A 25,264-nucleotide genomic window follows, 5' to 3' on the forward strand; every position below is an offset into this window, starting at 1 on the left:
GGTCAAACTCTTAAGATTAAGAACTTCACACCACAAATTTATGTGCATGAATGTTTCAGTGAATAGCATACTTAGAGACTAGCAAGGCGTAAGGCTGTAAGAGAGCTGCTCAGACACTTATTGCCTTCTGGGCGTTACCTGATAATTTCTTTTGATGAGAGAAATTGAAAAGAATCAGACAAAAATTGGTCAAGCAAAAAGTCGCATGAAAAGAAGATCACATTTCAATTGCACATTTCTAAAATGCCTTTGAAAAAAAATTTTTTGAAGTTCCTCAGTGAACTGAAGTGTTAAAAAGTATTTTTGACGACTTGCGAAGAAGTTCAGTTTAGCGGTTTGGACTCGACAAACACACAAAATTGACTGTATGCTAAATGTTTAATTTCATAAAAACATTTTATAAGTTGGAAGGATGATTTAAAAATTAGATTGCAATCAAACCTTGAGATTTCCTGTTTCATAAACTTAGTATATAAAGTTGAAGAACTCATTACTATTTGTTGTATAAAAGTTTGTGGCCTAATTAGTGTTTTGTTGAAATAAACACACCGAGCAGCAACTGCTTCCATTTATAGGGTTGCGGGTAATTAAAATCCTCAAAGGTTAAAATGATTTGAAATATGAGGTCTTCTCAATTTATTTTTAAGTAATTTTGATCATTTTTTCGAAATTTTGACGCAAGTGAATAAAATTAAAGTTTGAGGGAACATTTGTCAATGGTTAAAATTTTTGAGAGTTAAAGCGGAACAGCAAACGAAAGCTGATGAATAACTTGCACACATAAATTTTGGAAATCCAATATTATTTAGCTCTCTTGTATGTAATGAATCGGTTGAGGGTTAAAATTGCAGTGCGAAACAGTTGTAAAGACCGTATTTTATTCGTCCGAAAATTCAGAACAGCATTGCTGCAATTGTTAAATTGATTAAACTGCACTTAAAAATTTGTAGCCATTTGTAACCACTTTTGGTACGAAATGACAACTGTAGAGTGCAATTGTAAACATAAGACTTTACAGATAAAAAGTGTTTTAAATTTTCTGGCACTTTATCTAATTATTACGGAACTGCTTCAGAAGATTTTTTTTTGAAAACAATGAACAGAATTGAACAATAGACTAACAGTCAAGATGAAGAATTCACAGATTTCACTTCAGAAACATATATAAGAGTAAATAAATGTAAGGATTCACTTTTGATAGTTTCTAAAAGTAAAGCTACTTTAAATGGGCATAACATTGAATCTAAAAACATCTATATAGCCCAGGTTTAGGTCCAGACCCAAATTGAGCTATGATCAGACTATGCAGACTGAAATGAACTCTGATCAGACTTTCCAGACCGAAGTTACCTCTGATCAGATCATCGAGACCAAAATGATCTCTGATCGGACTTTCCAGACCAAAATGTCCTCTGATCAGACTATAGTGCGCTTATGATCAGACCCAAACTAAGACCATTGTCCAGACTATAAACAGACTATGATCAGACCATCTTCAGACCATGGTCCAGACTCAATTTCAGACCATTGCCCAGACCTTAATCAGACTATGATCAGACTCATGTGCGCTCAAAATAGTCTGATCAGAGAAAGGTATTGATTATGAACAAATCTCTTAATTTTGCTATAATATATTCATTTCATAAAAAACTGTGTTTGGTGTATTAAAATCATCTAAGGAAAAGCCAATTCTGAAAATATTGCTAATGAAAAGGAAACTTAACTGTTGCGAAAAAATTTCATTTGCCATACCCCTTAGTTCATATTTCTGACTCAATGGATGAACTTAGACAGTTTTCCACAAGAAACCTCGTGGTCTTCAGTTAATCAAAATTTCCTCTTGAGGGGACCGGCATTTGCTATCAACTGGACTTCTTGTTTCTGATCAGAGTCATCGGACTTTAGATGAGTCTCTGATCGGAACGCTGCTTTATTGTTGCCTCTTGGCAGAGCCAAAAATTTGAAAAAAAAGCACTCGAAATCAGACCTTCCAGACCGAATTGACCTCTGATCAGACCGAACACAGACCTTGGTCCAGACTATAAAGACTGTGATCAGACATTCCAGACCGAATTGACCTCTGATCCGACCGAAATCAGACCATGGTCCAGACTATTGTGCGCTCGAACCGCTTTCCAGACCCTGTAATTTCGGTCTGGGAACACAGGGGTGTGCGCTCGATTGGGTCTGATTATAGCTCAATTTGGGTCTGGACCAAAACCTGGGAGGTCAAAGAAAACAGTCCTGAAATTAGTTTTCAAAATTGGCTCTCAAATTCAGGGATACCATTGAGATTGGCACGTGGATGAGTTGCTTTCAATAGTCAGTGTGGATTGTCAATAGTCATTATCCTTCAATTTATATTGAACAAGGGTCAAAGCGTACTGTTTTGACATTACTTTATTGAGACACTTGTCTTTTTTTAAATGTTGTTTTGCACAACTTGTGTTATAGACAAAAAGGTAATGAAAAATTAACAACTTCTGCAACTTTAAACAGTAAAAAATAATAAGCAAAAAGATGCAGCTAAGTGACAAAAGAAGCTAAAAGATAATCAAACTACTCTCAATTGGCCATTTAAAATAGTTGTACAGTCCCGTTGAGGAAAAGTTAGCGCATTGAAGTATTATCGGTTTAGTCTGTGTTATGCTAAAACTGCTTCAACTTTTCTGCCAATGAAACACTCTACGTCGGACATCTTCTGATTTATGAATATTGTTAGGGTGGAACTGCACAGGACGGGCACAACATGTGAAACTGGTTCAACTCCGAGGCATTTTTTTCAAGCCTAAAGTTTTCAACATTGCACTAACTGGTAGTAAGCTCTCGACCTTGCGCATCTCGACCTCTACAATTCAATCTCTGGTTCTATTTTGTTCCCCAAGCTTCATTTTCCTAGCCCCGCATACCTCGAAAAAATAGGGGTTCCTGTCCAGCTTCTATGACGCTCAAATTACCTTAGGCTGTTCCTCTCAACCGTCTAATGTGAGAAGACGTGATTTCAAATGTGTAAAGGAACTGATGTCACTCACGAAAAAAGTAGTCTTGAGCTGAGCCATGGCTGGACTGGATGAATAACTTCGATAAATTTACCAGTTTCTTGCAATGGATTGTTAACTTGAAAGAACGTGCAAGTCGGGTGCAAGGAGGTGCGTACTAAAACTGTCATCAGTGTCAACGATAAGCAGAATATATGTAAAGTGTTTTCTCTTGCCACTATTTATTGTTTTATGCACTTTTTCTAGAGGCCAAAATCTGGTCATCTTGTAAGACCTGAAATAATTTCGATAAAACCCCTTCAAGGCGCTCTTCCAGGAACTTACAAGAACATACAACTTAAATGTTCACAAAGAGATGGAACTTTTTGGAGCTTCGTAAGTCGAATGATTAACTTTTAATAACCTGGTAAGTCAAATAATTAACTTGCAAGAATTTGCAAATTTAGAGAAGAAAAAATTGCAAGACGATTCATCGCCCTATAGGAACTTGCAAAACACTTACAAGTTCCAACAAAGTATGCATTCAAATTTGATCCAGTAAGTTAGGTTTTCGACAATATAAAAAGTGTTTAGGTAACTTTCTGTAATCAGTAATTTTTGAAGTAGAGAGTTCGATTTGGAACAAGCGCTTTCAAATTTTCAAATTAGAATGGGCTGCTACAGTTCACATAATACGGGATCTCTTTATGAATACCAATCTCACTTGACAAAAGTTGTAACAAATGGAAGCCATATATGTAAGCCTAAGACCTGTTTGTGCTATAAGTATGAATTAAAAGATCTGGCGGTGAAAGTGTTAGCTAAAACCAGGGTGAATACAAATATACACACTTACTAATTGTCCTGTTAATCGGACTGAGCTGCTGTGTAGATGTATTCAACACCTCTTTGCTACAGTGGTTGTATCGTAAGATGGTTCGAGAGAAAGAACTTAGATTATAGAATAGTTAAGGGGAGGATTTTTGAAATTTCGGAGTTACATTGACCGTTTAAACAGTAATGTTGTTGTGGAATTTCAGTTAATTTTTGAGAAAAAGGAAAGGACCGTCTACGGTCGTAAGTCGAACAGAAATCAATTTCATCCTGCTTCATTCCTCAATATCATCAGGCAAGCATCGGGCCAATAGGTGATGGAAAACCACGTCCGTGTTCATTTTGAAACGGTTTCTTAATTTTACTATTAGCCAGAAATTGAAGGAATTAGCTCTGCTTATCTCAGTAAAATGTTATTGATTTTCCTTTGACAAATATTTAAGAAGCGGGAGCCTTTGAGCCTGTTTAATCCTTGCGTAGGCGCCTGAATTCTTCCGCTTCTGATCAGATAACCTTGAAGTCTGTGCGGGAATTTTTTTGCTTTTCTTCTGATCCACTTGTTTTGATTTTAGTAGTTCACCTGAGTTGCATATTTCGGTCAAAGAGTAGAGAAATTGAGCAGTATTAGCAGCGCCTACTCATATTGAGTTCCAGTTCTAATTTGGATTTGGCCCTGGATAATCCAAGCCTAAACTGAGGCTCTATTTTGGTTAGAAAATTACGGGCTCAAATGTTAATATTTTGTTAGACAAAGCGCACGTTATTTCTCAGGTGGTAGCTAAGAGTAGTGGTATTTAGTGATATAGTGGTATATAAAGTATCAGGCCTTTATGCGGGCTGATTTATCCGCTCATGTCTAGCAGATCTAGAAACAACTCAACCCAATTTTAAGTTGGAAAAATGATTAAAAAATATACTGCATCAAATATAATTTTATTGGCTTCTAAACAGTTAAAATTTTTATTTTAAATCTCTACAATTCTCGAGAACGGAAGTCTGAAAAGTAATTGAAGTTGATGAAGGTTTACACAGGACTTGTGTAGTATTGAGTAGGAGTCATGTCACAGTAATCGCCATTGGTCATGATTAAATACAATATTAATCACAAAACGCGGTTGTACGGCATAATATAAAACAGTTCGAATAGTTTATCCAATTCGATTAGTACCAAATGTTGGAATCCAACCTCTAAGAACTTCGTTATTGAGGAAAATGAGTTTAGTTGACTAGTATTGATTCTCTGAGGATACGTTTTGGAGTTCAGTCTTTTACTGAATGAAGAACTCATTCTCGGATAAAGTTAGACATGAATCATCCTCGTCTATTAAGTTTTTCTCAACCATCTATTGGTCTTCATCGGGGTCTGGTTGATGTTTGCTGTTATTGTTCTTGAAAATCTTTCTGTTGGTCTTATACTTTTGTACTTTCTTCTTCACCTTCTTCGTTTCTGAGGTTAGCTGATGCACTTATTAAGCCAATTTTCTGTTCTCAATTCCTAGGCTCTGGTTGGTTGACGTGATTTCCAGATGTTTTCTGGTATACATTTTGTTGATTTCTCTGAAATTTGTTTCTTTAGTTTTTTAACTGCTGTGACACAATTTTTTGCTTCTTCCAGTAGTCGTCACTGATTACCTTTTCTTTTTCAGTGCACTGCATTTGCAACTTCTCAAAACTGATCTGTAATTCCTGTAATTCTCATTCTTTGATAAAAATTTTCTGTCAAAATTTCGAGTTCTCGGTGATCGAGGGAGCTTGCTTGACTTCATTGATAGCGTCAAATGGAGTAGGAAAAGCAGTGAGATGTGTATATGGAAAGTTGGCATAGACATCCAGCTGGTTGTTCCTAACCAAGTAAGTGTTGTCATCGCTGTGTTTTTCTTTAATTCTCCAAACATTCAAGTCACTGTGTAGGGTGAATGTTTCACTATGGGCAAAGTTTTGGATCTTGCATAGAACTTTTCTCCATTGGAAACGTTTTGCACATTTATTTTTTCAGCGATTCTGAATTTGTGTGCGTCATTTTCCAGAAAATATCTCAATTCGTCAAGAATCTAGGATTTTGTCGAATTAATGTCGTGTTCTCTGTTTTTTTGTTCATTGAAACAGTATTCTTTTCTCCCGTTCTTTGTTGCCCAGAAGATCACGTATGCTCGCCAATTTCTTTATTTTTTCTGCGTGACTGCTTTGTTGGGGTTTTTGGAACCGAACTTTCTCTTTCTGTTGATTGTGACCAACTTTGTTCCGGGTTGTGCTGGGCTTCTGACTGAGTTCGATATAATTGTTCTTAGTTGCTAGCCAAAGGGTGCCGCTGAGAATTGTGTTTGCTGTTGTTGTTTGGTTTGCCGGCAGGTTGAAGCTGCATTCTGTTTTTGACAGGCTGATGACAGCTGCATTTGGGACGTTTGTTGCTGAGAGCCAGTAATGACAATGCTTTGCATGATGGGTCGGGATGTCATATTTGGTGGATGAAATTACTTGTAATTTATATTGTCTCTGTCGTGAGTATCACACTTTATAGCGTTTTTTTTTGTTTGCAAATTTATTGCTAATAAAAAGTATTCTGCTGTAAGAGCGTTTTTGTAAAGTTTCGAGTGTTAATTGCTTATTTAAAAATTTTCCTCAATTCAATTGTTAGTAGCGATTGATAGAAACGTTTTTGCTTTGTTGAAAGCAATTTTTTGATTATTTTTTATCGAAATGTTTTTGTCCGGCTAAATACAATTTTTTTGATTTGTTTTTAAAGTAATAGTTTCGTTCTGCCAAATGCCCTTTTTTGGCTTAACTCCTGACACTGTGAAAAACTCGAAAGCATTGGTGGAGTTTGGCATACATTAGAGGGATTAGAGAAAACTGAGTCAGAATGGCTACTTGGATAGCGGCGATTATGAGCAGTGGGCATTTGATTACAATGTGAATCCCTTTTTTCAAATAACGAAGGATTTGTGGACAATCTCTGAAGGACGTACTGAAGAAGAGTAATATTTCCATAATTTTTGGCGTGTACTAGTTGTAAGTCTAACGGAAGACAATGTTTTCAAAGACTGTTTGCAACGGCGAATTTTTTCTTAATTTGCTTTTATACAGAACTTTTTTTGCACGGTATAAAATTATATTGTTGCTCCTCGTTGGGATTTGCATTATGATTTTTTCAGAGGCTTGGCAGTGCCTGGAACAGATAGGGCAATTTTTTCTTAAATCAAACCAACAGAAATTTCCTGTTAAGGAAAATGCCGTGTCTTTTTGAAACTATTGAGAAAAGAAAGAAAGAAGAAACTTTTCAGAATAGATTAAAAAGAGAGGGATAATAAAAATATTTTATAGTTATGCCAAGCGGGCAGCCCTGACACTAGTTCGCTTTTCTGCGCTGCCGGATATTTAAATCTTGGGGACAGTGTCGCACTAACACTGCTGCAGCGACCCATGCAGCAGGGGAGACAAGTTTGTGAGATAAACGAGTTTTATTGTACGTATTTTAATTGTTGTTCAAAAAGTTTAGCCCCGCTAAGAATTGCTTTAATTTTCAAACGGAAAATTTTCTATCTCATTGAAGATGTGGGCCAGTCCTGCGAAAAGAACGCATAAGATAAGTTTTGTTTCTTCTGTAAAGAAGATAAAAATTGTATGGAAAAAAGCAGATACTATTAGATTGGTTAGTAAAAAAGCCATGAAGTGAGACATGAATGAATGCATAAGGGACGGATCAAACATCTTTAATGCGGGGTTTTCAAAACTTCTTTTGCAGGTTGAGTAATGGTCAACACAGTTTTTTCAGAAATTGATGGGAGGATGGGAAAAAAATTGACAATTTTTTGAAGGGAGTATTGGACATTTATCAGTTTGCAAGATTTGCATTGAAACCCGAAAATATCGAAAAAAATATTGAACTTTGAACTTTTTTGGGCGCATCTGGTATCCCTTGTCAGTAATGACTTGTTTGTAAAATATTACACACGCAATATGTGGGGGTTCATTTTCACTGTTCGCATGTAATTTTAATGAAAACCTTGAAGCTTTCATGACAGACTAAGGATCGAAGTGGTCATAATATAGACATTTTTGTGCTTAATTGTTAGTTTTTGTGTGTCCATTTCATGAGAGAAAAATGATAGTTATGTTACCACGCAATTTCCTTTCTTGTTGTTTCCTGCGAAGAGGAGAATAATTAATAGGAGAATAAAAATCAAAATAGCACTATAGAAAACTATTTTACAAAAAAAACCTTCAATTAAGAAACTGTAGACGGTTTCAGGGAGCATGATGAAGGAACTATTTTGAGTAGTAATGAAAAAAACGAAATCGAGGGAGGAAATTAGCGGAAGTATTTAAATGGTAGTCAATGTATCATTAAAAGTTCTTAGGGACATCTTTAGGGTTGGTACAGGAAAAAAAATATATATAAGTTGTGACACTACCAGGTATTTTTAGGGTCATAAAGTGGCTATGGGATGAAATTAAATTAGCATTAATCGCACTGGAAATAGTGGCAGTGGCTTTCAGTATAAATGGGGGTCACGCAAATAGTAGAATAATTAAACTATTGGTTTTGGCAAGGGATGCAAGTAAAATGAGGGGTTGACCTTGGGGATTTTTGTGTAACTTGTTGAATGTTCTACAGGGTAGGTAACAAATGGGCCAAGCAACTTTTGGAAAACTGACTATATGAAGCTTCTAGAAGAGGTTGAATTTGATGTCTATGAAGTGAGTTTTCTGTACATAAGAGCATTAATATTACCGGTGATGTAATTTTGTAGGTATCGGTCTCTGAAAATCTGGGGTTCAGAGAACGAAATCCCTATGGAAGTAATCTTGATCTACGGTCATTTTTTCATGTTGTTTGGTTTCGGGATGACAAAAATGTATTTTAATGGACTAAAAACATCCATAGTTTGTTCAGGTAAAACAATTTGCAATTATCGTGATTTTAACAAACCTACTTTTAAGATAAATAGGCATTTTGCTAAAGACTCTTTTAAAGAGGAAAAAACAATGTGAAATACCTGAAATGGCCCGGAAAGAAAGAAGGAAAAGAAAAGAAAAACAAACACTTTTTTTAATGTAAGTTGTTCAAATGGACGGGGAGTGGTTCTTCTAGGTCGATAATTTCATTTCCATTTTCAAATATCGAGTATGTACTACCATTTTTCCAATCAGCGAGGTCTACTGTGATGAATAGTTTTAGCTCGCCAGTTGGTGTGGTAGTGAAGGATTTTCCCAGCGGAACAATTTCTAACAGTTTTGGATGAAGTAGGAGAGCAATATAAAAGATCTAATAAAAGAATGGGCTGGGTTTTGTCTAATGTGTTACATAGGTCGGAAAAAATTCTCTTTGATGAGAAGCTGGTGCTAAAGGGATGAAGCCGTCTTTCCAGGTTTCTACATACCCAAAGTTTTATACCAGTAAGGGAGTGTTTTGATCGTTTTCGGATGGGATGCTATGAAATATTTCTGACAGAAAATGTTTTCCTATTAAACGATTATTAAGGGAGAAAATCATTCTTAGGTTTATTGTTAGAAAATATGAAATGGTTGGATTAACATGAGGCTGCTATTATGTTTGGATTCTAAGAAAAAATGAAACTCTAGAATTTTGGCATTGCTAATTAAGACCGCTAATGTTTTTTGTAAACAATAATTTTCGGTGAGTTACAGACATAATTACCATGTGTTACGACTCGTGTTGTGTAGCTAACAACAGAAACTATTGGTTACCTTTTTTAACGATATGTTTGGTTCCGTTATGTGAATGATTGTTCTGATGTTAAGTCTGTGTGTAAATTAATTAAATGATAGGGCGCTGAAAAAGCAAAATACTTCAAGTATAGAAATTGAGGAGTAAAGGTAACGCTGCAAGTTTCCCACGTATCCAAAAATTCAAAGTCTAAAATTAAAAGGGCTGTTATTAAATTTTTGTTCTTGTACGAAGCTTTTCGTCATCTGGCAAATTGAATCAAGACGTTCTTGACAAACAAAAAACAATACTCGATTAATACAATTTTATTTTCAATATATCAAAATGGAATGAAACAATTCTATTCGTAATTTTTCGTCTGTGCATGAAATACTTGAGGTTAATATTTGTCCAGTGTGTGGTACGAATAGGATAAACAGAACGTTAGGTTGGTTGATATATTTTTTGTGCGTGCTCAATAGTCAGTTTGTCTCTTCTGAAATAGAAAAATATTAAAATTTTGGGATATTTTCCGTTTGTGCGCCCCCCCAGCTTAGTGGGTGCATATTATTTGCAACCCCCGGACGCACGTGCCATGTTTTAACATAATGATTTACCATGTAATGACATGTCCTCTGTAAATGGTGGGAGAAAAACGTATTGGGGGTGGGGGGGGGCGCACAAACGGAAAAGATCCAAATCTCGAAATATTTAAGGGGTTAGCACTTGAATTGTTGTTTCTAAGGCTTGATGTAAATTAAGATAAACAATTTTATGCAACATTCTATTAATGAATGGTTATTACAATCGTGTTGTTTTTCTGTGGCACTGATCGTGAACTGCGTTGCGAGAAATTGGGGCACTAAGTCTTTTTTCGCCCGAGAATACAGGTGAAAAAGAGATCCTAAAGTTGTTTTAAGAAAACCTAATCTTGTTTTAAGAAATGCTATGGATTCCGAATGCTCTAATTATTGCAAAAACTATATATTTGATGAATTTTAAACAAAGAAAGCACGCGAAATTTATCCCAAATTTTTCGAGGTAAAAAGTTATTGAGCCGACAGTGCGCTTGAACTGATTCGAATAAAACTGTGTTGAAAGTATAAAAAAAAGGCAGAATTGTCTGTTTTTTCCAATTACGGAAGGAAAAATATCATTGTGTGTGTATGTGATCATTATGTCTTTTCGTTAAAGCGTCTCTTGAGATTTTTGTCAAGACTGCTTTTGGCGCATCAGAATGAAAAACATTGTCCCAAAAGGCTCTTAGTTGACTAGTTATGTAAATATCCGCTGGCTCTGATTCATATTCGGTAAATTTGGTAGTTGAACCTTCAAAATTTGGTGCAATTTTTCCGGGTGGTTGCGAAGAAACAGGAGCTGGCATTAAATGTTACCACGAATTATCATGATCGATAGCAAGTTGGTAGGCATTTTTGTAACCTCCAACACATTTTAATTCGCTAGCAGCAGGGTATTTTTGTCTGGTGATAAGATCAGCAAACATTGTCCTATCCCTATAATGAATAGGAAAGCGGTCGTGACACTGATTAGGAACTTCAATAGGTTAAGTTGAATTTCGTTTTGGGCACTGGTACAGCCGGTCTATGCTACCATCTGTGTCGAATAACAAGGAACGGTTGCCGGTGAGCATTCTTCTAGCCAAACGATCATTTTGAGTGGGTAACAAAAGTATCATTTGTTGTTGAGTGCAGTCAAGTTCACATTGGTTCACGAGAGCACTTTCCATGCTTTTTTGCAGCTAATTATTATAAATTATGCAGTCAAATTTACAGTGAGGTTAAGATCATAATCCATTTTATTCTTTCTTCTATGTTTTCCAGGTTGGAAACCATTGTAAGAAATTGAATTGTCTTGATCAGCGGACGGCTCTCTTTTCTTTGTAATACTTTTTATTTATTATTTGGTACCCCAGTTTTCATATTGAATCCATTATATGAAACGTATAGAGAATCTAAAATAGTTCTATAAACGAATTCAGGTTTTACACACACGTTTTCTTGTTCATCAATTATTCTAACTTGTACTTTCTGTACTGTGTCCTTTTCAGCAGCATAAAAAGTTCCAGATCCTTCATATGGTCTCTCCTGTTTTTCTTCACTCAATATGAAACACTATACATTGCAGGTTCGTTTCCGAGTTTTAGAAGTTTAGCTTTCGCGAAAGTCTTTTGGTAACTACACAATATTCCGGTGCCACCCAATTATAACCAAAGGGGGGCAAATGATAGTGAAGAACAACCACCTTCTGATAAAGTACAAAGAAACTTTTTGTCCCTGACTGTGGTAAATGGTTCTATCTTTAATATCAATGCCTAGCTTACTTTGTTGCTTCAAGGTTTAGAAAGTGTTGTATTTTATTTGTCCGCATCATCGCACGAGATAGGGTAAACTTTTTCTGTGTTTTTCCTCAGTTGTGGTGGGTTACTTTGCTTACTGTATTTCATAACATCTATTTCATCACCGAATTCGGTCTTTTCTGTTTTTCCTGTGTCCTTAGCTGCAAACACTGATCTGGAGTAATGATCAAGTCGTAAGTAATAATGAGAGACTTGTTTACTATAGAACAATGGGACCACATACCACAATTGTAACGCAACACCAAGGCTTTTGCCCTACACATCAGTGCTTTAACAAAGGTAGGATCTTTGCTGAAGGGTAGTTTGAGTACCTACGATTTGAGGGTTTTCAGGTGTTATTTAACAATGCGTAGCAATCGTAGCAAATCACTCGTAATTTACCAGAAACCTTTTAAATCATTAGAGGGAAAAGGTGTGTTTTTAATATGAACAACGAAAGTAATAAAATGAAAAATGTGACAGTTTTAGAAATGAAGTTTATTTTGCTATAACAAGAACTTCTCTTTGTCCTGTCTTTGTCAACTAAACTTGCCGGAAGCGGATTCCTAAGCCTGGTTAGTGATGGGTACTTCCAGAGATCACTGTTTGAGTTAATTGATACCCAAAAAGTTAAGTAAATCTGGAAAGATAGCGGGAGGGTGTATTTTTGATCAGCAAGAGGTTCTAACACTTGCGTTCATTTTTTTTTTCGATTTGATTTTTTTCAGGTTTTGAGAAATTGGGTTACGTGTAGGTTGGTATCGTGTAGGACTTATGTATGGACATGATGGTGGTCTAAATTGTGATTTATGTAATGGTGAAATTAGAGATCAAATTTTTGTAATATTTTCATCATTTCCTGAATATCGATTGGAGACTCTGGAGCCGCTTCTCTTGAAGCCAAAATCAGCTTTTGTTAGGGATTTTCTAAGTCAACTTCCTTCTCATAATTTTCAAGAATTTGTGCTAATGGTTCTACTGAGAAGTATTCAGTGTTGCATGGACTTTGAAAAGAATATTTAGTTAAAGGGCTGTTTTTTTTCTATTTGACTCGTCAATAATTTTTGTAAGATATGCGAATTACTTCCATTGATTCCATTTTCTAAATAGGTTCTGGGATGTTTCTTCAGCGGGGTAGTATTCAACTAAATGATTTCCGTTTGCTACCTTTTTCACGGTATCAGATTGTTTTAAATCAAAAAAGGTTTGTATTCTAAATGCAAGTTTTCGATGTACACGCCATAGAATCCTGGACATCCAAAAACTCGCATGGCATTGCGCTTGTTTTCCAGTGATTTCTATGCGTTAAGGTCTGCAACTCTTGTTTTACTGGATGTTTTCATTCCCTACTTACTACATTTCCGAGAAATTGTAATTTACTTAGGGAGGGTTTTGTTTTCGCAGGTTGCGCTTTTAATCCTGATTTTCTTAGTAAGTGATTGTATTTATAAACAATTTCAAAAATTTTTGTCTATGTTTGCGATTGCATTATTGTATCATCAATGTATGTAATTTCTTGCTTGTTTCTAATCAAAGCTGCTAAGTGAATTGTCATAATTCGGCTGAAGAATTTAGGGAGCCCACATAGACCGTGGAATCCACTTTCAAATGTGTACTGTTTTGGTCCTATTACAAAGGTTGCCGGTCGCTTAGTTTACTCTTTAAAGGGTACAACCTTGTTGTATGCAGAACAAAGATCACCCGTTGTCAAATAATTTTCTTTCAATCATTTCAATAACGTTCCAATGGGTTCAAGGGGCCATGAATATCTACTCAAGTCTGTTATTGAAATCAAATATCTAGCATCTATAAGCAATTTAACGGTGTTCCTCTTTGATAGGTTGATAATCGGATTGATGAATTCTGATACCATTTCGTTATCATTACCCAATTCTCGAATGATACTTGATTTACGCAATTGTTGCAGTAGATTCTCTATTTATTCTTGGTAGTGTACAGGTACTTTACAGCGTCTTTGTTTGGCAATAGTTGAATTTTGAAAAAATACGTAACAATACGCTTAACGAAAAAAATGTGCTTAATTGTTCCTTCATCATATTTGCGTTGCGAGTACACATCTTTGTTTTTGATTAGGACTTTCATCAATTGAATTATTTTTCATTACTGATGTATGTTCTTATCAAGTTTTTAAAATCAAGTTTTTAACGAAACCTTGCTAAAATCAAGTTTTTAACGAAACCTTGATCATCTTTGTTGAAACCCCTAAGCTGATTTTTAGGTAGCTCTGTTGGTCGTATGTTGTCTCCAGTTTTTTTAGAATTGCAGCCTAAGATCTTTTAATTCGTTGCTAAAATCTGTTCCTAGTGCGCTCTGATCTGTAAAATTCTGTTGACGTTTCCGTTGTTCAGTATTTTTTTCTTTTTGTTAGTTCTATGAAATCTTGTTTTGATGTCACCTTGGGACTTTATTTTTCACTGACATGAAAGATCTGATCCCAATTTATATCACTATTCCTTAAGTGATTCACGATATGTTATTAACGTCTGAAGGTTCTTATTTTGCTTCAATGGGTTGCAAAGTCTGAACAATTGGACAAATTTTTTTAACAACCTTGCCATTTTGTGGAATATACAGCACGATTCGAAGTTCTGCTTCTTTTCTGAAACATTGGACATTGTATGTGTAGATACCTTTGTCCTGGAGCTCACTTCCTATAACAAACGAAGTTCCCTTGCAGAAGAGTTCGATTGGGGGTCTGATCGACATGGGACGTGATGATTTTCGTACTAGTGGTTGTGATTTTTCAAGAGTTACAATTTTAAAAACAGAGATATATGGGTAAATTTTTCGTTTGGAATCGGGAAGGCAGAACAGAAACTTTTTACCGGAAACTCGAAAGTTGGAGTTTTCTGTATTTTCGATGAAATCAATTCCTATTAGCTTCGATTTTAATCTATTTTTAGCCGATAACCATGCGGTAACATGTACTTGATGTTTTTCTGCAATATCGAAAGAAGCTTTCAATAATGCCCGGCCAAATAGGTTTTGTTTTTCTACCGTTTACAACAGGAGCAGGGCTTGTTGAATTTGTTGTTTCAAGTTTTTGTGCTTTGCAGAGTTCAAGGTAAGTGTGGTAATAAGTTACTGAGCATGAATATCCAGTATTCAGCAAGAAATGTCTTTCTGAAACTCTATTTTTATTTGTGTCTCCGACGGGACAGTGTAAATTAATATGAATATGTGAGTAATGATCATCTTTTTTAGTATTAGTAGTACTAATTGACGGAAACTCACTTAGTTTAAATAGATTTCGTTGTTGTTTTCGTCAACAGAGTAACCTCCTTGAGTCCCATTATCGAAATGTACTCGCTGGCTCTGTCCACGATTACTATCTCTAGAATTATTCGTTTCACATGAGCGGTTTGGAGTTTTGCCGCGACTTTCACGATTTTGAGCTCTATGTTGTGATCTACTATGGTGCTGTTGATGACTCTGTGTCCGCCTATCTTGACTATAGGTTATATTATTTTAAAAGTTATCATCTTTTTATATATAACTAGTTTGTCGATCTTGTGACCTACTCGGATAATGATAGACCCTTGGCTGATTGAACTCACTTTATTGATGTAGAGACTGAGGCCTAACACGAGAGAAGAAACTATTTCGAGCATTTCTGGATTGGTTTCGGTTTTATAAATTACAGCTAGAGTGTTGGTAATTCGGGTTTCTGTTGTCTGTAGATGGTTCTTGTCGATTTTGACCTTGTGAATTACGACTTCAGTGGTCATCAAATTCCTCTCGATATTGTGGAGGTGAACAATTCTCCTTTTTGAAATCTTTGTTTTTAAAGCAATATGCTATGGTGTGGCCAGAACTTACAAAACCTGGTTTGGTTTCGTTCAAATCTTGGATTGTTTGATTGTTGATTGTATATGTTGCGTTTTTCTGGTCTTTACAAAGTCTGTTGAATTCTTTGATTTGGTTTTTTTCATCAATTTCCAATTTGTTTTGTGTGTTGTTGAAAGAAGTACATGTGATTTCTGTTGTCATTGAGTAGCTTACGTCTTTATTTGACATATGGTCCTGCAATTGTTCCCAAGTTGGGTCCGGGTTTTCCATTAACCATTGATAGGCTTTTTGTTTATTTGATGGTGGAGTAAAACCTTTCAGAAAGAATTCCACAGAATTTCAATGTTCTTTATTTAGCGTTTTATCCGGGATCTGGTCATCTGTTTTCTTTTGATTTTGTTAGCCTATTTATGAGGCTTTTAGGAAGTTCTTCAAGTTGTGGTTTTATATTTTCAATTTCAATGCGTTTTCCATTTTTGTCGATACCACATTTATCTATATGAACCTTTTGATAAACTTATCTTGAACCAAATTCCAATTTAGTCCGGCAGCTAGGATTTCAAACCACTGAGCCGCTGGTCGTCGCGAAACACAACAAAAAAGGTATCTCCGTCACGCATCATACACAGCTGGAGTGCCAGGATCTGCAGGGTTTGTTCACAGAGAGTACTGTATCTTTCACCGTGTCAAATTGAAAAAGTCCTCAGTAGAATCTAATTCGGTGAATTTTTCTAAGGCGATATCAGAGTACGCAATAACGTTCGCCATTTCTGTACTAAATTTCTCTGTGTCTTTGTATTAAGATTCGATTAGGATAAATTTTTAATATAATTAAAAAAATATTGTGCAGAGGTTACTATATAAATATAAAGTTTCAGAAAATCAGACTTGCGAAGTAACAAAAAATTGTAACCCGTTTGTATTTTCCTATGAATTGGACTTTTTTGGGCCGTTTAGTGATTGTATTACAAGTTCAAAAACTTTCCGGTTATTTTTGCTAAATATTACTACTCACTAATGGCTATCTGTTTGTTCAACTGTATAATTCACTAAACAAGGACGTATATCATCCGAATGTTCAATTTCAATAAAATAGTGATGGTACTTTAGTGTTCTGCCGAAGCGAATCTGTGTTACTTTTTCTTTGCTAATTATTAACACGAGTAAATTTGTTAAATTTTCAGGCTGACCAAAGAGTCAATTCTAATACTTTGGCGTGTTAAATTTGAGAGCTTTCAATGCAATTTGTAGCAATTTCTTGGCAATTCGTAAGTGGTTAAAGAGCTGGGTAATTCTATCAAAAGAGCAGTAATTAAAACGCATTAGTTGGCGCAAAAGCGGAAAAATAACGAGAAGGTTCGCCAAAATAGCTACAATTACGTTCAATAAAACACTGAATATCGTAATGTCGACAAATAGGTTATAATTTATGAGCGTACTGTGTTATAATTTTTTAGAGCATACAAAACTTCGCTGACTTTAGGGTTTAATTGTTTAAACGTTTTGTAAAATTGTACTAAAGTGTCTATTGGTTACTGGTAGTGAATAGCTATGTATCTTCTGTTTGAGTTAAATAAAATGGAAATTTTCCAATTTGTTGGTTATCTTCCTTAAATCTAATGTTTAAATAATCAACGACCTTTTGTAAGTGCTTCATAAATAAGAGCTTATTCCATTTTTTATAAAGACCATTTTTTATCAGTTTTCTGCAAAAATGTAACTATTGGGTTTGAAAAAATTTAATACATGTCTTTTAAAACATCGGAAATTACGATAGCGGTGTTTTTAGATTTTTTTTCTGTATTATAAACTTTTATTTATGATAAAATTTTCATAGCTTACACTTTAATGTATTATATTACAAACCTATTTGTCAAAATTACGATATTCATTGTTTTATTGAACGTAATTGTAGCTTTTTTTGGCAAACCTTCTTGTTATTTTTCCAGTTTGCACCAACTTCTGGGAAAAATTTATTAATAGATTTTGTGTTTTTTGAAGCAAAAGTGGTTAATATTAAAAAAAGCATTGAAGTTGTAATGCGCTAAAATAATTTGTTTACTAATTGGCCCGAATTGCAAATTAGCACCATCCAAATAGCTTTTTTTCTCAAAGTTAGGTAGAAATTTTGGCTAAAATGGGGATGAAATACTATAATTCTGTTCTTGGGGGTGAATCCTGGCTAGTATTCAGTTAAATATTGTGCGAATACAAAGTTTTTAGCAAAAATTTTGGTGTAAAATAGATGTGTATTACGCTGAAAACATTTTGGGGACAGATATTTGGCTAAAATTTGAGTTAAGCAATTCAAAAATGCCAAATTTTGGACAAAATTTTAGTAAAAACTATAAAAGTATTAATCTCAATACAATTTGGGTGGATTGTTTTTGGATTAAATTAGGTTAATTAATGTGAGAACACTAGAAATCAACCATAAATTTAGTAAAAACTAAGTCAATTTTACGCTAAATAGGTTTTGGGGGATGCAATATGGTTGATTTTTAGTTTTTTAGAATGAAATTATAGATTTTTAGCTGTAAATTTGAGACATGTTGTTTAAAGTTTAGATTGTTTTCGTGTTGGTGGGATGAATTCTGGTTAACACTATGTAAGATAGTGTGAAAATACTAATAATCAGTCATAGATTTGATAAAAGTTGGGTAAAAATCAGGCTAGATAGTTTTTTGCTAGATAAGTTCAAACCTTGTTGAATTTTGATTGTTTCAAGTGAAAATGCTAAAATTTAACCGTAAACTTTCCTAAAACTGTGGGCAAATTGGAGTATAGTGGTTTTGGGGTGATAGAATTTGGCTAAATGTTGGCTGTAGAGTTTCCAAATCCTTCAATTAGTGTATAAATTAACTAAAAATTGGATAAAGATTAACCAACAAGAGTAACTGATCAACTTTTGGTCTCTATTGTTGTTTAAAAATACTGTATCGTGGTGGCTAGAAAGCTGATACAATTTACCCTTTTTGTCTCTCTTGTAGTGTGCTGTTCTGGTGGATATTTTATTATCTCAATCTGATCGGACAGACAAACAAAAGTTCAAGCGTGATTATTTCCCTCGGGGCGCACGAGTTATCAAATTACAACGGCTGCTTCAGATCACACAATAGGGGATCTATTTATATAAGCCGATCTAACCTGACAAAATATATAACAAATCGAAGGTAAAGATTTATGCCTAAGTACTGTTTGTGCTATAAGTCTCAATTTAAAGTTTGGGTTCTGAAAGTGTTAATTAAAACAATGGTGAAAACAAATATACACGCTTACTAATTGTCCTGTTAATCGGATTGAGCTGCTGTTTAGATGGATTCAACGCCTCTTTGATTCAGTGGTTGTATCGGAAATTTGAGCGAGAGTATAACTTAGAATATAGAATAGTTAAGAGAAGAAATTTGTTCTGAAGTTTCCGAGCTATATTGACTGTTTAAATAGTAAAGTTCTTTTAGATTTTCAGTTATTTCTTAAGCAAAAAGTAAGGACCGTTGTCTACGATTGTAATTGGACTTCCTCAATATTACCAGTGAAGCATCGGGCCGATAGGGGTTAGAAAACCACGCCCACGTTCACATTGAAACGGTTTCCTAATTTTCCTATTAGCCACGAAAACGAGGGAATTCGCTCCGCTTTTCTCAAGGAAATCTTATTGATTTTCCTTTATCAAATAATAAAAAAGCGGGAGACTTTGAGCCTGTTTAATCCGTGCGAAGGCGCATGAATTCTTCCACTTCTGCTCAGATAGTCTTGGAGTTTGTGGAGGAAATTATTTCTTTTCTTCTGATCGACCTGATTTGCCTTTGTGATTTGACAATGCGAATATCAAATTGCCCATCCTTCGTCGCTAATTTCGTGACGTCCCTTTATGCGTAATATAGTGACAAAAGCAATGCGAAAATTGGCAACTAATCCCCCCCCCGCATCAAAGGTTGATCAAAAGAGTAATCAGCCTGATCAAAGGATTAGAGTCGGCGACACTTGTCGCTAGATTGAGCACACTGTAAAATACGAAATCTACCGACCTCTATAGCAAAATTTGAGTGTATAGGACTTATTCGCGCTCGCTTATTTTCCTGATCTCAATTTATTTGTGAGGAAAACAGATGTTGCGGAGTATATATAATCGAGCAAATGTGCTTTTTGTCATGTAAAGCTGAAACTCCACGTTCACATTAGAAAACCACGCCCACGTTCACATTGAAACGGTTTCCTAATATTCCTATTAGCCACGAAAACGAGGGAATTCGCTCCGCTTTTCTCAAGGAAATCTTATTGATTTTCCTTTATCAAATATTAAAAAAGCGGGAGCCTTTGAGCCTGTTTAGTCCTTGCGTAGGCGCATGAATTCTTCCACTTCTGCTCAGATAGCCTTGAAGTTTGTGGAGGAAATTATTGCTTTTCTTCTGATCCACCTGATTTGCCTTTAGTAGTTCCTCTGATTTGAAAATGTCCTTCAAAGTGGAGGGAAATTGAACGGTATTAGCGGCGCCAACTCATATTTAGTTCTAGTTATGGATAATTCAGGTCTAAACTGAGGCTCGTTTATTAATTAGAAAAGTAAAGGAACAAATGTGAACGTATTGTTAGCTTAAGCGCGCGTTTATTTGTTCGGCAGGAGTAGTGTTAATTAACGTTTTAAATTATGCGGTCGATATGCAGGATTAATTATCCGTTCATTTCTAGCAGCTCTAATACTACAAAATGAAGTTCGATTGCAAAAAATATTGACCACTAAATTGCATATGCTCTTGAAAAATACATGTGCTATCTCAAGAGAGAAGAAAACGGTTGGTATCACAGCTATCTTTAATAGTAAATCAGAATTGGGAGACAGGGAAATCAAGGAGCAGCAAAATTTGAAATATTAAATAAGATTTAAGAAAAACATTTCACCTTTTTTCAACCTACTTATGTTCAAGAGCAACAATATGTTCCAGAGCAACAAAAATATGGCCAAATGAGGTTGTAATGTAGACGTCATCGATATTGCAAGTTTTAGAATTTTGCTAGGTGATTTGAAGATAGACCGAAGCGCATTACAAACAAAGTTGTCAAAAAATATAAACTCACGGTATTGTAGCGGCATTACTAGGTAAGGAAACGATAAGCCAGCGTCAATGAATGTGATGAAACCAGCGAATCCGTATCCACTAGAGAGCGTGAAGGTCTGGTTGTACAGTTCGGTCTGACAATTGGACGTACTCCCAGAGACACCAGGAAATGTAATGGAACATACACCCAGGGTGAGGTCGTAATGAACCACCACTTCCGTTATATCTTGACCAGTTAACGTAACTTCTGGGTCCGGCGCTGCCGGAGAACCTGGAAAAAAGAATACATTTTTTGCCGATATAAAAAAAAATCAACATAAGAACCTAGTTTAAACTAGTGCCGAGAAAACATCGTCCAATCGAGCAGTATTTGTCCAAGAAAAGGGTCAGGAAATGTCCCAATGTTTCCAATGTTGCAGGAAATGACCTTTTTTTGAATATTGTTTTCAAGTGAGTTTCTCTTTTTGATCGAATTTGGCGTGCTTTTCAAATTGAAAATTTGAGATCATTTTTCATTTTGTTTCTTTTTCGCATTTTAGCAAAATGTGCCGAGATCAGCGACAATGCGAATATCAAATTGCCCATCCTTCGTCGCTAATTTCGTGACGTCCCTTTATGCGTAATATAGCGACAAAAGCAATGCGAAAATTGGCAACTAATCCCCCCCCCCGCATCAAAGGTTGATCAAAAGAGTATTCAGCCTGATCAAAGGATTAGAGTCGGCGACACTTGTCGCTAGATTGAGCACACTGTAAAATACGAAATCTACCGACCTATATAGCAAAATTTGAGTGTATAGGACTTATTCGCGCTCGCTTATTTTCCTGATCTCAATTTATTTGTGAGGAAAACAGATGTTGCGGAGTATATATATAATCGAGCAAATGTGCTTTTTGTCATGTAAAGCTGAGGGAAAATGAGAGCTTTTAGGAATTCCTTTATCTTTGGTGACTGTTTTTCTTACTGTTTCTGAGAATTTTCCTGGCAAGAATGATCTTTCAAAACGAATAATTTTTCACTATTTTGAGAGGCACCTGTCCGTTTATTATAATTCTATAAAATGGACAACCATTTTTGACTTTTTGGCTGTTCGTTTTCAATCAGTGGCCATTACTGAGTAATTTTGATCAGACGTGCAGGATACTGACCTTTTATGAGCACCCTTTCAGGGTAACTAATTTCCGTAGTGTTTTTCCTCTTTTAGCATTACTTTAGTAAATGACGTTTTCGAGACTTTTTCACCTTCTTTGTTAATAATAAGTTCAAATTTGATTGTTCCTTTTAAGCACTGATCATTTTAGTATCACTTTAAATTAAATGTGTTTTCATCTACAAAAAGTTATTCTTCAAAATGATGACAACTTCTGTAGGAAAGTGACCGTTTTTGCATGTAATTCTTGAGAAACTGGCTGTTTTTCAGTTTTTCGTTTGAATCCTTGGTCGGTCTTGAGAGCTTTCTTAAGTGAAGAACCATTTAGGACTAAAAATGGTCAGTGTTTTCGAAAGGTAAATAAGTGAGAGCTTTTGTGTTACGAGCATTATACGAGCACCATAAACAATATCACCATTCCTGACACTTTGTGTGCAAAACAAATTTATTTTTAATTCAACAGTTTTTTTATTCTTTTCGAGGGATCTTATCATTTAAGCAACCATTTTTGACAATTGATTAGTGCTCTATAAGTTAAGCACATTTTGGTCTTTTTTAAATAATTTTTTTGGGAAAGTGACCATTCATGAATATAACTAAGAGCGTACTCTTTAGAGTGAACACTATAGCTGCAAAAAACCGTTCATCGTAAAGCTTTGATCGACAAAATATATATACAGCTGTCGTAAGGCAAAAAATTGTCCAAAAAACAAGAATAAATAATTTTTTACCATCTTATAGGCGACTGTTTACTCTAGAATATCGCAAGAGAAAAACCAGGCAAATATATAGTTTTAAGTTTTAATTGTCTTCATCTAAGTTTCAATTGGTCACTAATCCCAAGCTTTCAAGAAAACCGAAAACAATAGATTACAGACTTGGTGCTTGCACGCAACGCACAATTGTGATATTGAGTCGCAGGGTAGGGACCCTTGCCGGTAAAGCAAAGCAGAGGGACTCTTACTCTGAAAAACACTGTGAAAAATTTCTCGAACTGAACCCGCACGATTTGGTTGACGTTTTCAATGCAGTTCCAAATGGTAAAACGTTTGAAACAACCCTTCCTTGGTTTCTGAACAATTTTCCTGGAAAAACTGGTCGAATTAGGGAAAAGTGAAATTTCTCAAAACTGGCAACGAAGACTGGCACGGGGTTTGGGTCAGTTCGAATTTTCGTGTAATCTAGTTCGTAGTAGACGAAACAGCCTGAAGACTAAATTTCGCAGTTTGAAGTGAACTCGTTTTAAGAGTTGCCCAACATATTTAATTATATAAGCGTAGAAAGTGGGCGCAGTGTACAATACGCTTTCACCTCCCACGCGGCAGATTGCTAGAACGATTCCCGCCAGGGGAGAACAATACAGAAAATTTGGAACACATTTTTGCGTTTTCATTGATGATCAGGTACTTGCATATTAATCATCTCTAAAATTTTCAAATCAAATAATTTTTTTCCAGCGCGCATGCCAACAGTTTTCAATCAATAGGTGGTCAGTTTAAATGCCATTGTGTTTCGTTCATTTCGATTTTTTTTCTAGCAGAGCTCATTCAACGCTCTGTTTGACAACCAGCAAGCTGCGCGTTTAGATGAAACGATGTGTACTTTCTTCAAGCAATCATGAAGGAAAAGTTGTTGTAGCACAATTAGAACAGTTGTCGGCTAAAAATGAAACGAATTAGCTTCGAAACTACGTCGCAGAATTAGCTGATGACCTAAATTAGTTTTTTGAAGATTTGATAAACGTAATGTATACAATGGGACAGTCGACAGTGGACCAAAACGAAAATTTTTAATTTTGCAGATCTTAAACAAACACTTGACTGTATGTGGGATTGTCCACGAGAACAGTCCTTACAAAAAACGATCTTTGTAGGACGACCCGGTGTCTACTAACCGTCCAAACGCCGTCTAGGCGCCACCCACCATTACCGTCAGGATTTTTCGAGCAAGTGATGCAATCTGGCCTGTTTTTCGATTAAGCAGCAGTCGTTGCAGGCGAAAATGAGATGAAAAGTGATACAAAAAACAGGGGGAACTTGTGACCGAGGGGGAACTCATGACCGGGGGAAAGCCTGATGCTAGTTTTTGATGAGTTTGTCGAGCGCTCACTTCACTTTCGTCATTATTTTTGGCAGGGTTGGGCCCTGGAGACCTGTCAAAAAAATTGGGTTCATTCCGAAAAATGTTCTTCCATGTTGCCGAGCACGCAGCCGTCAAAATTTTCTGAGATTTTTGCAATCAGTTTCAAATTCTCAAGTGAGGACCAGAAATCTTTATAAACCCAAGAAGACCGAAAACTATCCTTCCATTTAATTTGGACATTTTTCCTCGAAAAATGTAGTTGACCTCCAATTTAAAAATTTGAAACTTATGAACGACCACCCGTGTCAGAAGAAGACTCAATTTTACATTTGCCACACGTATTGATTTTTTGCAAGCCGAAAAAGTTGGCTCAATCCAGCATAAGCTTCCGCCTCTCACATTGCATATCGGAATGTCGATTCCCGCAGGAAGTGGAAGAACGTTTAGAAAACTGTTATACTTTCTTGTTAGTAATGTGCAGCATTAATTTTCGTCGATACCATATTTGAATCAAATGCGTTTCTCGAACATGTGCTTTTTTTATTATAAAAAGTTATACGGATTGTTTAAAAGCGCATTGCAGCTCTTTCATTTAAAACTTTTAATTACAGCTGTCAAAAGCTGAATCCTATTTCCAACCCAACCACGTGTGTAGATGAAAGCGGTCCATTACTTTGTTCAAAGATTCAAGCATGTCATTTATTGTAGCTCTGTAGAAAAAACCGTCAATTAAGAGTATGAAATTTTAGGTTCGATACTTTCTCGCAAAAATTTTGATCGGCCTTCATTTGTTTTTTAGCCATTAATATTATCTTTAGGAAAGCGAACACTGGGACACACAAGATAGGTACTTTAGCAATTTTTTAAACAAATCAGGGACTGTTTTGGGAATTGCCCACCAAAAGAGTCCCAAAAAAACTCTATATATGTGAGGACAACTCAGAGTTTTACTAAAATTCCACGGGTCGTTTAGGGTGTCTGAGGGGCGATGTTTCGCAGAAAGTTACGTATCCTCTTAATGGTAGCGCCAGTGGGCAATGGAGACGAAAGGAGAGAAAAATTGAACGAAAACACAATATGAAAATGAGTGACACGGGGAACTTCTGCGAAGGGGACCACCCTATGCTAGGTAGGTTTGAAAAATAAACTCAGTTGATTTTGGTAAACAAACCGTTGCGGAGCTTTCTACGTAAAATAGAAAAGGTTACACGCGTTTTAGAACATCTTTTAATCAAATAACGCGTTTCTTTTTTTTCTCAAAAAACAGCACCTTGCTCCTTTTTCGATTACAAACACATGAACAATTTTCTAATCGTTCAGCAGCAGTTT

At 35.7% G+C, this 25,264-nt stretch overlaps 1 protein-coding gene across 1 annotated transcript in view; it reads right to left on the bottom strand.

Moving 5' to 3' along the window:
• LOC142349137 (uncharacterized) overlaps positions 1 to 25,264 on the bottom strand; it is a 271,437-nt gene that overhangs the window by 84,108 nt on the left and 162,065 nt on the right. Inside the window, exon 10 of the mRNA XM_075400552.1 lies at positions 20,723 to 20,974. Within this exon, the coding sequence (XP_075256667.1) occupies positions 20,723 to 20,974 (252 nt within the window). The remainder of the gene's footprint in view (positions 1 to 20,722; positions 20,975 to 25,264) is intronic.

The sequence above is a fragment of the Convolutriloba macropyga genome, chromosome 11 (assembly GCF_964194025.1).
Source record: "Convolutriloba macropyga chromosome 11, txConMacr16.3, whole genome shotgun sequence".
NCBI classification, from domain to species: Eukaryota; Metazoa; Xenacoelomorpha; order Acoela; family Convolutidae; genus Convolutriloba; species Convolutriloba macropyga.